Source organism: Colobus angolensis, unplaced genomic scaffold, assembly GCF_000951035.1.
Source record: "Colobus angolensis palliatus isolate OR3802 unplaced genomic scaffold, Cang.pa_1.0 Scaffold188, whole genome shotgun sequence".
NCBI lineage: Eukaryota > Metazoa > Chordata > Mammalia > Primates > Cercopithecidae > Colobus > Colobus angolensis.
In genome coordinates this window covers 1,168,611-1,182,600 of record NW_012115021.1, presented here as the reverse complement: position 1 = coordinate 1,182,600, position 13,990 = coordinate 1,168,611, and the positions used below count along the sequence as shown (strand labels likewise).

The window sequence follows — 13,990 nt, the reverse complement described above, 5'->3', positions numbered from 1 at the left end:
GGAAGGAAGGAAGGAAGGAAGGAAGGAAGGAAGGAAGAAAGAAAGAAAGAAAGAAAGAAAGAAAGAAAGAAAGAAAGAAAGAAAGAAAGAAAGAAAGAAATGGAGCCCCTCTTTAAAAACCAGAATTGTCTTCATTTTGGGTTTGTCTGATGATTCTTTATGATTATATTCAAGTGCTGCATTCCCAGCCAACATACCATATTAGTGATGCTGTGTTCTCTATTGTTAGCGGTAGAGAATCCATATGTGTGTCACATGGCACCAAAATATCTTCTGGCAGCGAACCTGTATGGGTCTGCAGCAACCTCAATTATTGCCTCCTCAGAAGAAAGAATTGGACTGAGGGGCATAAGGCAGAAGGAGAGATGGAGGCAAGTTTTAGAGCAGGAATGAAAGTTTATTAAAAAGCTTTAAAGTAGGAATGAAAGGAAGGAAAGTATACTTGGAAGACAGCGAAGCAGACGACCTGAAAGGCAAGTGCACGGTTTGACCTTTTGACTTGGGGTTTTACAGGTTGGCATACTTCTGGGGTCTTGCGTTACTCCTCCCAACTCCCGAGATCTTATCGGGAAGCTGCTCATCACCAATGTTTTAGAGAGACAGTTAACCACCACCTGACTATCACCTGATGGTTGCCTGACACTCCTGGTATGTGGGTCGGGGGAGTCCTCTCCTGCCCCGCTCATACAGCTACCTACTGTAACAGTATCACACTGATGTCCATCTGCCCCTCCTCGGTGATGTTTTCATCCCCTGATCAAAGAGTTATCCATTCTTTCCACTGTACAATTGCTGTTTTTCCCTCCTGCCTTGCAATAAATAAGCAATCTGTGAGAAAACACTTTTACACATTGAAATGTCCTGCTCATCAAAATTGCCTCATATATTTAGTATCTATTGATGAGTCTATTTTTTTTTTTTGCCTCAAGTGATCCTCCCGCCTCAGCTTTCCTAAGTGCTGAGATTACAGGCATGAGCCACCACGCCTGGCCAAAATATATATATATATATACACACATACATATACATTTAATTATCATGGATACATAATAGTTGTACATATTTGTGGGGAACTGATATTTTGATATAAGCATACAATGTGTAATGATCACATCAGGGTAACTGGGATATGCATCACTTTAAGCATTTATTATTTCTTTGTGTTAGAAACATTCCAGTTCCAGCTGGGCACGGTGGCTCACGCCTATAATCCCAGCACCTTGGGAGGCTCAGGCGGGTGGATCACTTGAGGTCAGGAGTTCGAGACCAGTCTGGCTAATATGGTGAAACTTCATCTCTACTAAAAATACAAAAATTAGCTGGGCATCGTGGTACGTGCCTGTAATCCCAGCTACTTGGACGGCTGAGGCAGGAGAATTGCTGGAACCTAGAAGGCAGAGGTTGCAGTGAGCCAAGATTGCCACTGCACTCCAGCCTGGGCGACAGGGTGAGACTCTGTCTCAAACAAAAAAAAAAAAAAGAAAAAGAAAAAAAGAAACATTCCAGTTCCACTCTTTCCTTTTGATTGGATAAAGGAAATGTGGTGCATATACACAATGGACTATTATTCAGCCATAAAAATAATGAAATCCTGTCATTTCCAACAACATGGATAGAACTGGAGGACTTTATGTGAAGTCAAATAAGCCATGCACAGAAAGACAAATATCACATGGTCTCACTTATATGTGAGAGCTTAAAAAAAACACAAAACTTGAATTCACGGAGCTAGAGTAGCATGATGGTTACGAGGCTGGGAAGGGTGGTGGGGAGGGGCGGATAAGGAGGAGATGATTAATGGGTGCAAAAATAGTTTGATACATGGAGTAAGACCTAGTGTTCCATAGCATAATAGGGTGACTATAATTAACCTCCAAGTCTATTAGTGAAAAGGAAAATTACAAGACCTCTGTTCTAGAAATGTTAAGAATTTGAAGTGGAAAAAGGTGAATTAAAATATTGGTAGAAATGCCCATATGGAAAAATAGGTAGAATGTGGATCAGTGGCAGGGAGGGAAGAGACTGGGGAGGTGAATGAATAAGCCAAGGCTTGGGTCAGAAGGAAGCCACCGAGGGTGGCCAATGACACTTCTTCTCACATAGTACCTGGCCCAGAGCAGATGTATAGAGCCTGATGGTTCATCCCTGCATCTTCAGGAAACAATGAGACAAAGGTCTCCTGGGAGAGCTGTTGGGAGACAAGGTTGGGTAACAGAAAACCTGAAGGGCAGCCCACCTCCCCACCTTTCTCTTCAAGTAGTTCATAAGCCAGGTGCTAGAATTTGAAGTTTTTTTCTTTTTTCTGTAGGTACCAGGAAGCCACTATAAGATTTTGCTTAAGAAGGTGGCTCTTGGTAGCCACGGTGGCTCAGGCTGGATGTCCCGGCGCACAGGAAGACGAGGCTACACATTCGAGGTCAACCTGGTCAACGCTGACAAAAAAAAAAAAAAAAAAAAAAAAAGGCTGGTCCTTTAGTCATTCAGCAAGTATCTTTCTTTCTTAGTTCTGAGTCAGGCACTGATCTAGATAGAGGGGAGAGATAAACAGGTCCTTATTTGACATGCTTGATCTTAAGCAGGGGTGTGTTTGGTATTCTGGGAACCCAGAGGAGGGGCAGCTAATTCAGCAAGGCTAGGTTGGGAAGGCCACCAATCTGAGTCTTGTTTATCCAGATGTTTACCTGAGTTGTTGACACCTTTTGGCTCTTGTGAATAGTGCTGCAATTAAAGTTGCCATACAAGTGTCTGAGTCCCTGTTTTCGATTCTTTGGGGGAAAGCACCCATGAGAGAAATTGCTGGGCCATATGTTAATCCTAAGTTTAGCATTTTGAACGTTATTTTGGGAACGTTTTTTCACCATAGTTGTTAAGAGACCATTAAGCTAGTAGCATTGTGTTCCCTGCAATCACTTGCAAAAATTGTCATCAGGGAGAACTCAACATTAAAGTCAATTTCTTGTTTACTAAATATTATAATGAGTATCATTAGAAGAGATTAGAATCTGGGATGAGAATTTACATTAGAAAAATATTTGTAAAGTTTAATCACTTTTTAACATCTTAAATGATGAGTACATCAAAACAAACAAAACCCCTAAATTTTATTTATTTATTTATTTAATTATTTATTTATTTATTTGAGATGGAGTCTCACTCTGTCATCTAGACTGGCGTGCAGTGGTGCAATCTGGGCTCACTGCAACCTCCACCTCCCTGGTTGAAGCAATTCTCCTGCCTCAGCCTCCTGAGTAGCTGAGATTACAGGCATGCACCACCACACCCAGCTAATTTTTGTATTTTTAGTAGAGATGGGGTTTCACCATGTTGGCCAGGCTGGTCTTGAACTCCTGAGCTCAGGTGATCTGCCCACCTCTGCCTCCCAAAGTGCTGGGGTTACAGGCGTTAGCCACTGTGCTCAGCCAAAACCCCTCAATTTTAATACAATTCAGGATTTTATAAAACATTTTTAAGGCCAGACAAGGTGGCTCATGCCTGTAATCCCAGCACTTTGGGAGGCCGAGGCGGGTGGATCACGAGGTCAAGAGATTGAGACCATCCTGGTCAACAAGGTGAAACCCCGTCTCTACTAAAAATGCAAAAATTAGCTGGGTGTGGTGGTACACGCCTGTAGTCCCAGCTACTTGAGAGGCTGAGGCAGGAGAATTGCTTGAATCCGGGAGGCGGAGGGTGCAGTGAGCTGAGATCGCGCCACTACACTCCAGCCTGGTGACAGAGTGAGACTCTGTTTCAAAACAAACAAACAAACAAACAAACAAACAAACATTTTTAGTTTCCTGGGAATGAGATTCTATTCCTTGTCCTTTACAATAGGTATGTTTGAATATCATATAAACTTTAAACATGATTTAAACATGTGACTACCCACAAAGACTGAATATATGTAATAAAGTATAATCTCAACTACCAAAACAATAAAGCCCAGAAAAAAGACTAATGAGAAAATACCAAAATGTTAGTCTGTACTAAATATTTATGAGCAGTGGGATTATAGACAAATTTTTCTCTCTTTTACATACTATTCTATCTACTTTGTCAAGGACAAAAATTCAACAAACCAAGTTTCAAAGATCTGATTGGCTTTCATTAGTGATGCATGAACCAGGCAGCATCCAATCTACAAATCAGAAAGGAGCTCCAAAGAGTTAAACAGAGTGGGTGAGTTTTACAGGCAAAAAAAGTGGAGGAAAGCAGGAACAAGGAACAGACAGAGAAGTGGCCATTTCAAGGTTACTTTCCTTACAGGGATATAAGTGAAATCTTGCTGGCTTAATGGAATTTGGCTACTGTCTCTTCTGATTTGTTGGAAGGTCACATCTTCCAAGCAAACAACTTAGGTTTCTGTTTGGTGATATGGAACCTCAGCATGAGTGACACCATTTTGGGCCTGTTATCTTTTCTTTAACAACTTTTGATCAGGAAAAAAAAGTTGTTTTTCTTTTTAAAAAGAAAAGCAGTAAGATTATTATTTTTTTTTTTTGAGATAGGGTCTCACTCTGTCACCCAGGCTGTCACAGCTCACTGCAGCCTTGATCTCCCAGGCTCAAGTGATCTTCCCAACTCAGCCTCCCAAATAGGTGGGACTACAGGTGCACGCCCCCACACCCAGCTAATTTTTGTATATTTTGTAGAGATGGAGTTTCACCATGTTGCCCAGGCTGGTCTCAAACTCCTAAGCTCAAACAATCCACCTGCCTCAGCCTCCTCAAGTGTTGGTATTACACCATGCCCAGCCAAATTTAATTTTTTATATATTATTGTTAAATATTATAAATCAATAATTTGTATTTAAAACTCAACACAATTCATACTTAAAATAAGCCTACCTACTTTTTATGATGTGGGAGGAATGGCCAGCAGTAAAACCCCAATGGACTATAGTGAAGTAGCCAGCCTATAGAGGTAAAAGCTTGTTTACCTGGATTTTGGTAGCAGATATATAATGGATGGATGAAATGTTCTTACCACTGTTTTAAAAAAGAAAGACTTTATTTTATAAAAATGATACAACATTCATTATATTTGATAGATACAGAAGAGTACAGTCACTCATAACCCCACCATTAAAAAAAATCAACAGTGTTAACAGTGGGTGAGTATGTTTCCAGACCTCTCAATTCACTCATATGTACAGACAGGATTGATGGTGGGAATCCCTAAACTTTTTATTCTAACAAGTTTTATTTATTTATTTTCTTTTTTGAGATGGAGTCTCGCTCTGTCACCCAGACTGGAGTGCAATGGCGTGGTCTCGGCTCACTGCAACCTTTGCCTCTCGGGTTTAAGTGATACTCCTGCCTCAGCCTCCCAAGTAGCTGGGATTACAGGCGCATGCTACTGCGCCCGGCTAATTTTTGTATTTTTAGTAGAGACAGGGTTTCACCATATTGGCCAGGCTGGTCTCAAACTCCTGACCTCAAGTGATCCACTCACCTCGGCCTCCCAAAGTGCTGGGATTACAGGCATGAGCCACCGTGCCCGGCCATCTAACAAATTTTAGATTTAACTTTATTTGAATGCAATAGAAAAAAAATTAGGAATGAAATTGAAGGGGCTGCTGAACTTCAGATAAATGTTTCTTCATTGGTTCCTAAAAGGAATAAGTAAACCAGTGTTTCTCAAACTCAAGTATGTGCCAGAATCCCCTGGAGGACTTGTTAAATCACAGATTGCTTGGCCCCACCCCCAGGGTTTCTGATTCAGGAGGTCTGGGGTGGGGCCAAGAATCTGCATTTTTAACAAGTTCTCAGGTGACACTGATGTTGCTGGTCTGGGACCACACTTTGAGAACCACTGTATTAAGGTCAAGAAAAAAAAAAGATTGTGGAAAAACTTAAGGTTGGTCACTAGAGTTTTTCCCCATATTATAATCTTAAGACATGACTTGACATGACACCTGGCCATGAATGATGAGACGGTTAGTTCTTAGTCTTTATCCCACTTTACCTCCTCCATGTCTGAATTTGTCAATGTACATTAATTCTTGTCAAGATTTATAACATTTACATCCTATTCTACATCTATGATTCCTCAGTTCTTAAATATTCATTCTGTATTTTAATGGACTCAGAGCTCATAATCATCATATTTGATGGAACTTTGTTGGGGAACCTGGGTATCCCCTCTCTTCTAGGTTCCCATTAAACGTCCAGAACCAGAACTCACTAGACCCAGTCAAAGGTGTCTCTGACTTCTGCAGGATTTGGCTTTCCTAGGCTGCTCTGAGACCTGGGAAATGCCTAGTCCTGGTGAATCTTACCCCTTCTGCTGAGGTCCTGAGATGGTAGCAAAGACTTTGTTGTCCCAAGAGTTTTCCTTGACTCTCCTCCACGTGGCCTGGTCGCCTCGTCAGAGCCTTCGTCCACACTGAGGCCCACTGTTACCAAGATTTTTGTCATCTCCATTGTTTTACTCAGTGCTACTTATGGGGATGGGTGAGGGATGAAGTCATACCACACCTTGTTGCATCAGCTTCTTCTCCTTCCTTCCTTGCTTGGTTGCTCTTGGTGAATTTGTGCCTGGTGGTTATTGAATTTGCTGGGTAATAAAGATGATAAGAGTTTCTCATCCAGCTTTACTTTTCTTGCTTCTGCCTGGAAGTATCCCCATCTTTTTTTTTTTTTTTTAAAAACTATTCAAAAATGTCGGATTTATTAGGTAAAGTGTGGTACATAGTATACATCTACATAAATTGTTATATGTAAATGTAGCGAGTTTCTTTCCAATAGAAAAAAATGAAAATGTATCATCCAAAATATTTATAATAGTGTTCTCTGTGATAAGACTATGGGCAATTCTTCAAATTGAAATTTATATTGAAATAACTCTAGATTCACATGCAGCTATAAAATAAATAATACAGAGAGATTCCGTGTACAATTTGCCCAGTTTCCCCCAATGCATCAATTTTTAAAACCAGCAAAACCACCAAAAGAATAGTGCCTTCTGAGGTTGGTGAAACCAATAGGAAAAAACATGACGAGGGGATGCTGAACCAGAAATGCCAACTTGTCTCTCAACTTTTTGTATATATGTCCACTCAAGTACTTACTCTACATTGTGATTCTTTGTTTTTGTGATTCTCTTCTTCAGTAGTGCATGAGCTTCCTCACAGCAGGGACTGTGTCTTATTATCTTTGTCTTCCCAGTACCAGCGAAGGGCCTAGCACGTAGGGGAGGAAGGGGAGGAGGCAATGGTATGGGACTTACTAAAAAAAAAAAAAAAAAAAAACTTGTCTTCTCAAGTCTTATGCATTCAATAATTCAAATTCTTTCAAGTCAATATAAAAAATGCTATGGATAACCTTTTGTTCAACCTCCATATGAAAATTACACAAGTAGTTCCTAATAAACATATTCTATTATTCCCTATTCATTCATTATTCAACTAATATTTAATGAACTCTTACCACATGTCAAATAGGAAGCTGGGTGCTGGGGATACTATGGTGGACAAGACAGACATGGTCCCTGTCCTTATTTTATACTCTAAATTATCAAGCTGGTTTTTCCTTTTAGGCTTTAGATCTCATACACACAATGTTTTCTCCATAGGTATTTTGCAGATAACACGCTTTGCATTTTGAGACAGTGCCAAAAGAATATCCAAATAGGGAATCAGTTGTGGAATGAATAATAGTAAATCAGCCATCTTACCTTTATGTGTTACAATAAATAAAAATTGAGCTATAAAGGCCATTTACCAAGTTATATTTCTGTTTAATGTCCATTTTTCCTATTAGACTCTTTGTACCATAAAGGTAGGGTCCATGTGTCTTGTCTTCTTGTTCATTGCTGTAATTTTAGTACAGTATTTGTGCAATACATAGTTGTCAATCAAATGATTAAATATTCAAGGCTCATAACTGTCCCCTAGAATATGGGAGTAAATGAAATCAATTATTTTAAAATTTAGGACAGATTTTATAAGTACCTAACACAATATAAAGTTGCCATACTACCTGTGTGCATGCATTTCTTTCTTACCATAAATGGAATGCTAAATATGTTTGGAAAACCTGACCTACAGAGATTGTACACAGTACAAGACAGGCCATCTACCTAAATTTATTACCTGCTTAGCAATGAATCAAGTGCACCTGCCCCCCTTATCATGAACTCACTTAAGGAAAAGGCTGCCCTATCTTTTAAAGATATGGAAAACTGAATGTACTAAGATTTTTCACATCCAGTCATGAAAAACCAAGTTCTTATCAACCTTCACATTTTAATTTTGAAAGCTCTGTCTTTGTAAGCACAGAACAGGGCTTTAAACATCAACAGGTGCTATCCAAGGCTATAAGTCTCCTACAACATTAAAATAATGTTCTCACAAACTGGCAAGTAACTTCTTTAAGCAGAAAGAGCAACAACATTTTATTTTATTACAAATAAACATTTCACAAAAATGTAATTGGGAATGTATATATACTGTTAAGCAGAACACAGAAAACATAAAGAAATAAGGTATTGGGACCTAAAATTTTCATTTAAAATCCCATCCATTTGCTCTTACACATAGTAGGTACGCACTACATATCAACCGAACTAAAAGTAAACACTCTATAAGATGTGCTTGCAAAATGTGTAATGCTGTAGTAGTAAAGTACAATTTTCAAATATGAGATTTTGTGTGTCAGATTTTTAAAAAGCCTTTAAAAATATGATATGCACAAGCTTGCCCTGAGGGAAAAATAAGATGGACTATAGATTACAAAATCTTTACATATTTTCCACAATAGCATTTTGAAATTGGAAAAGAGCAAATAGTTGTGGGAAAAAACTGAATGAACACATTACTAAAAATTCAGTGCACTCATAACTACCTGATGGAATATTTGAAGCACCTTGTCTCTTGCCTTCTTATAATATGAAATGTATGAATTATATAGGCCTTGATCTTCAGAAACTTAAGAAAACTTCGAGTTATAAGCCAAAATGTCATCAGAAAAAGAAAAATCCGGTATAAAATTTTCTACCATAAGGCCACTGTTTAAAGTTCTTTCATGTACAGACACTATACAATTCAGATGCTTGTTTTTGTTTTTATTACGTAAGCAAAACTTTCAACATATAAACGTCTGAATATAACTTGGTGAAGTTCTCTCTATGAAACCATGCTCAGAGAAAAATGCATCAACAAATAATGCCCTTCAAGTGATTCTTTTGAGACTTTTTGCAAAGGAAACTGTAGTTAATACAACTTTTAAATTGAATACTGTAATTTAAAAGCAATTGTTAGGTGTAAAAAAGTTGCAGCATTCCACTACTAAAAAATAAAGTTATTTTATCAAGAAGTTACAGTATTAGTGCCTTAGTGTCACTTCTAACTCCTGACAAAAAGAGAGAGATGCTCCCAAACATTCTCCTGTAGTGTCATTTCCATTTGTACGATTTCAGATTAGATTCCTGTGGCAACATCTGTATATTCCTATTGAGAGAAAACAAGAGAAACAAAGACTTCAAACAAAGTGTCAAACATCTGAGCTAGTTTACACTGCAATTTTCAAAGTATTTTCATTTATACAGTGTTACTTGCACCCTGAGATTCCCACAAAGGTATGTGGAACCCCAAAGGCGCAAAGTAACAACAGAACACATCAAAGCAATATCACATGATAAATCAATAGGACAAAGAAAACATATGGTGCTAGATAACACCTGTATTAGTAAATTGATGAAAATAGTATTCTGCTATTTGGGTGAGTTTCAGTGAAGGCATCCCTGGCATAAAATCAAGACTCTTAAACCTTTGGCTCTCAAGTATGGAGCCTGATACTGCACACGCACATCTCAAATTAGTATTTTATCTTTTCCATCCTATATCTCTAATTCTAAAACTACATGGGCTCTTCTAACTGACTGATAACTGCAGAGAAAGTTATTAGAGGGGGAAACACCTTCTTGCTTTTGGATGGTTAACTACAGTATAAAAAGGTGTAAGGCTTCAATAAATACAGGAAGAAGAATTTACACGAATAATAAGACTATGATTAGAGGATAATGAACGTGGATTCTGTATTGTGATACTATGCACAATATTCAATTACCAACCACAAACTGGACATAAGACCATGCAAGTAATAACAGAGCAAACATGGTAGAATGGCACATTTTTCAGGAACATTAAAAAATAAAAATTTATTAATATACATATCCTTACCTTTCACTAGGATCTTACACTATTAAAACTGAAAGAAATGTAAAAGTTGATTTATTTTTTGGCATTTATATTAGTATGGAATCCAAACAAAAAACAGTGCTGATAGAAAATTCTTATTCTTCTATTTTGGTTAATGAAATGTTCAAAATACATGCACATATATATTTGTCAACATCATTCCTTTAAATAGAGGTAGACTTCATTGTATCCTAGTTTTTTACTCACTATACAATATAAAAATCATATAAATTTATCTTAAAATAAAATATGTTACCTACTTACAACTTTAAAAGGAAATTCTAACTACAATAATTCTAAAATAAAATTCAGTTGAAATATCTTGTTAAATGTGTGATTATTTTGAGTTACATTCACCCTTGACACAGCTTCTTTCATAACCTATCTCCACTTGATCCCTCCACCCTTTCAATGATTTAGAAGCATCCCCCACCTTTGTTATTTTTTTATTTTTATTTTTTTTGAGACGGAGTCTCCATCTGTTGCCCAGGCTGGAGTACAGTGGTGCGATCTTGGCTCACTGCAACCTCCGCCTCCTGGGTTCAAGCGTTTCTCCTGCCTCAGCCTCCTGAGTAGCTGGGACTACAGGCACATGCTACCACACCCAGCTAATTTTTGTATTTTTTGTAGAGACAGGGTTTTACCATGTTGCCCAGGCTGGTCTTGAATCCTGGCCTCAAGTGATCCACCCACCACAACCTCCCAAAATGCTGGGATTACAGGTGTGAGCCACTGCACCTGGCCATAAAAGTCCATTTTTAAGCAGAATGCTGAACTAGATATATGAGCACTTCTTATCTAGGTTTTCATCTGGGTCACTGCACATGTTCCCTTGTTGGTCTTCCTGCACCTCATCTCTTCTCCCCAGAACCTCCCCACCCACTGCTAACTACGTAGCCATCCTAAAGTACCACTTTCTCCCCAGTCTAGGAAGATGTCCTAGTGCCACTACATCAAACCGTAAATATCCTGCCCAGCTTTTGGGGCCCCCTATAATTTGCACACCTCCATTTCTCCCCAACCTCACATCCTACTGCCAAACATGGGTCTTTGGCTTTAGCCCTTTCTATGTCTTGCTCTTCTTCAGGCCTCAGCTTATAATCCATCTCCTCTGAGAAGAGTGTATCAATGAAAGTACTTAGCATATATCTCCTGACCATTCCTACCATATTGATTTTCTCTTCCCTTTAGGCATTAACCATCTGTGAAGTTAAGTTCTTCAAAAATATGATTGTTTGCGACCAGCGTGGCCAACATGGTAAAACCCTGTCTCTACTAAAAATACAAAAAAATTAGCTGAGCATGGTAGTAGGTGTCTATAATCCCAGCTACTCGGGAGGCTGAGGCAGGAGAATCACTTCAACCTGGGAGGTGGAGGTTGCAATGAGCCGAGATCGTGCCATTGCACTCCAGCCTGGGCAATAAGAGTGAAACTCCATCTCAAAAACAAAACAAAAATATGGTTGTGTTGACCAGGTGTGGTGGCTCACACCTGTAATCTCCACACTTTGGGAGGCTGAGGTGGGCGGATCACTTGAGGCCAGGAGTTTGAGACCAGCCTGGACAACATGATGAAACCATGTACTTCTACTAAAAATACAAAAATTAGCTGGCTGTAGTGGCGCACACCTGTAATTCCAGCTACTCAGGAGGCTGAGACAGGAGAAGAGAATCGCTTGAGCCTGGGAGGCGGAAGTTGCAGTGAGCTGAGATGGCACCACTGCACTGCAGCCTGGGTGACAGAGTGAGACTCCGACCTCCCTCCAAAAAAAAGGTTGTGCAGAAAAGGGTTAACAGAGCAGATCTGACTGCTGTCTTTGGAAAGGCCTGCTTACAGAATGGTCCTTGGCCAGCATCTGGGAACTTAGATTTCAAAAGGGTTCTCACCATTAACTGCTGGGTGCTGAAACTGTTTGTGTAAATAATATGGTTTATGCTGAGCACTCGTTTTCCTCCCGGCAGTCTGGAATTTGGGTATGTGCTTGGCAGGGGATGCCTACGTGATCAGCCCCCAGTAGAAACTCTTGGTACTGAGTCTCTAGCAAACTTCCCAGGGTGGTAATGTATCACATGTGTTGTCACAACTCGTTGATGAGGAAATTAAGTATGTTCTGTGTGACTCCACTGGGAGAGAACCCTTGGAAACTTGTGCCTGGCTTCCTCTGGACTTCGCCCTATATGTCTTTTTCTTTTGCTGACTTTGCTCTGTATTCTTTCATGAGAATGACTATATGCTAAGTTGTCTGAGTCCTAGCAAAACCTGGGGGTGGTCTTAGGGACCCCTGACACAATGGCTTTTGTTCACTAACAGTTTAGAGCATATGGATGGATGTGTATGTGTGTGTATGAATAAATTCAACTCTATTCAATAAGCATTATCTGCAGATTGACTATATGAAAGGTAATAAGGTAAGATAAAAGATTGATAAGGCCAGGTGCAGTGGCTCACACCTGTAATCCCAGCAATTTGGGAGGCCGAGGCAGGTGGATCACTTGCGCCCAGGAGTTCGAGACCAGCCTGGCCAACATGGCAAGACCTTGTATCTGCAAGAAAATACAAAAATTAGCCGGGTGTGGCGGCACACATCTATAGTCACAGCTACTCGGGAGGCTGATGTGGGAGGATCACTTAAGCCCGGGAGGTGGAGGCTGCAGTGAGCTGTGATCACACCATTGCACTCCAGCCTGGGCGACAGAGTGAGACCCTGCCTAAAAATAAATACATAAATAAAATTTAAAAAATAAAAAGCTTAACGAGACATCCTCAAGATTTGATAATCTATTTGGGGAAATAGGAAGGCAAATGACACTAATTAGAGACTAAATGAAACACAAGTTAAAGTGGGGGTTTTGATATGCTTTACAGTGGGTCTTAAAAGGAAAGTAGGGTTTAATAAGAAAAGAATGGGATTCAGGAGGCTATTTCTAGCTAAGAGAACAGTAGGAAAAAATGTACAAATACATGAAAATACAGTATCCTTCAAAAAGCAGAGAGTCCATGGGGAAATGCAGCTAGTAAGATAGCTTAGAGTTAGACCTGGCTAACAAGTTTGGTCTCTTTTCTTGCAGGCAATAAAATACTTGGAAAGTGTTTGTGCAAGAGGGGTATGATACAATCTATGTTTCAGGACAATGACTGTGATTGAAGAGATGAAATAAGAATATCACAAGAAGCAAGGAAACAAGCTAGAAGACTCCAAAGCTTCCAAAAACAGATCAGGGATACATAAGAATGTAGAATATAGTAAAAGCAGCATTTTCAATTAGCAGGGAAAGGACAAATTTTCAATAAACAGTTTTAAAAAACTACTTACTGGGGAAAAAAGTTAGATCCCGACTTTACAGTATACCATAAAAATAAAATAAATTCCAGAGGCCAAGACAGGCAGATCACTTGACGCCAGGAGTTCAAGACCAGCCTGGTCAACATGGTGAAACCCTGTCTCCACCAAAAATACAAAAATTAGCCAGGAGGGTGGCACATACCTGTAGTCCCAGCTACTCGGGAGGCTGAAATAGGAGGATCGCATGAACCCAGGAGGCGGAGGCTGCAGTGAGCTGAGATCATGCCACTGCACTCCAGCCTGGACGCCAGAGTGAGACTCCGTCTCAGGAAAAAAAAAATAAAAAATAAAAAATAAAAAATAAAAAATAGGCCAGGCGTGGTAGTTCATGCCTAATAAATCCCAGCACTTTGGGAGGTCAAGACAGGCAGATCACCTGAGGTCAGGAGTTCGAGACCAGCCTGGCCAACATGGTGAAACCCCATCTCTACTAAAAATAAAAAAATTA

At 39.6% G+C, this 13,990-nt stretch overlaps 1 protein-coding gene and 1 long non-coding RNA gene across 2 annotated transcripts in view; both read right to left on the bottom strand.

Moving 5' to 3' along the window:
* Nucleotides 1-909: 909 nt before the first annotated feature.
* LOC105510424 lies at nt 910-4,043 on the bottom strand. Its single transcript, XR_001001559.1, has 2 exons — nt 3,883-4,043; nt 910-3,485 (listed from the first exon to the last, which is right to left on the bottom strand). It is a non-coding gene; the product is annotated as an uncharacterized LOC105510424 (long non-coding RNA).
* A 1,171-nt stretch (nt 4,044-5,214) lies between these two features.
* The window catches only part of LOC105510423 (chromosome unknown open reading frame, human CXorf23), a 56,388-nt gene continuing 47,612 nt past the window's right edge, over nt 5,215-13,990 (bottom strand). The window contains exons 11-14 of the mRNA XM_011940193.1: nt 7,772-9,448; nt 7,070-7,180; nt 6,278-6,555; nt 5,215-5,608 (exon numbers count right to left, since the gene is read on the bottom strand). Coding sequence (XP_011795583.1) covers nt 9,419-9,448 — 30 coding nt within the window. The 3' untranslated portion in view covers nt 5,215-5,608; nt 6,278-6,555; nt 7,070-7,180; nt 7,772-9,418. The remainder of the gene's footprint in view (nt 5,609-6,277; nt 6,556-7,069; nt 7,181-7,771; nt 9,449-13,990) is intronic.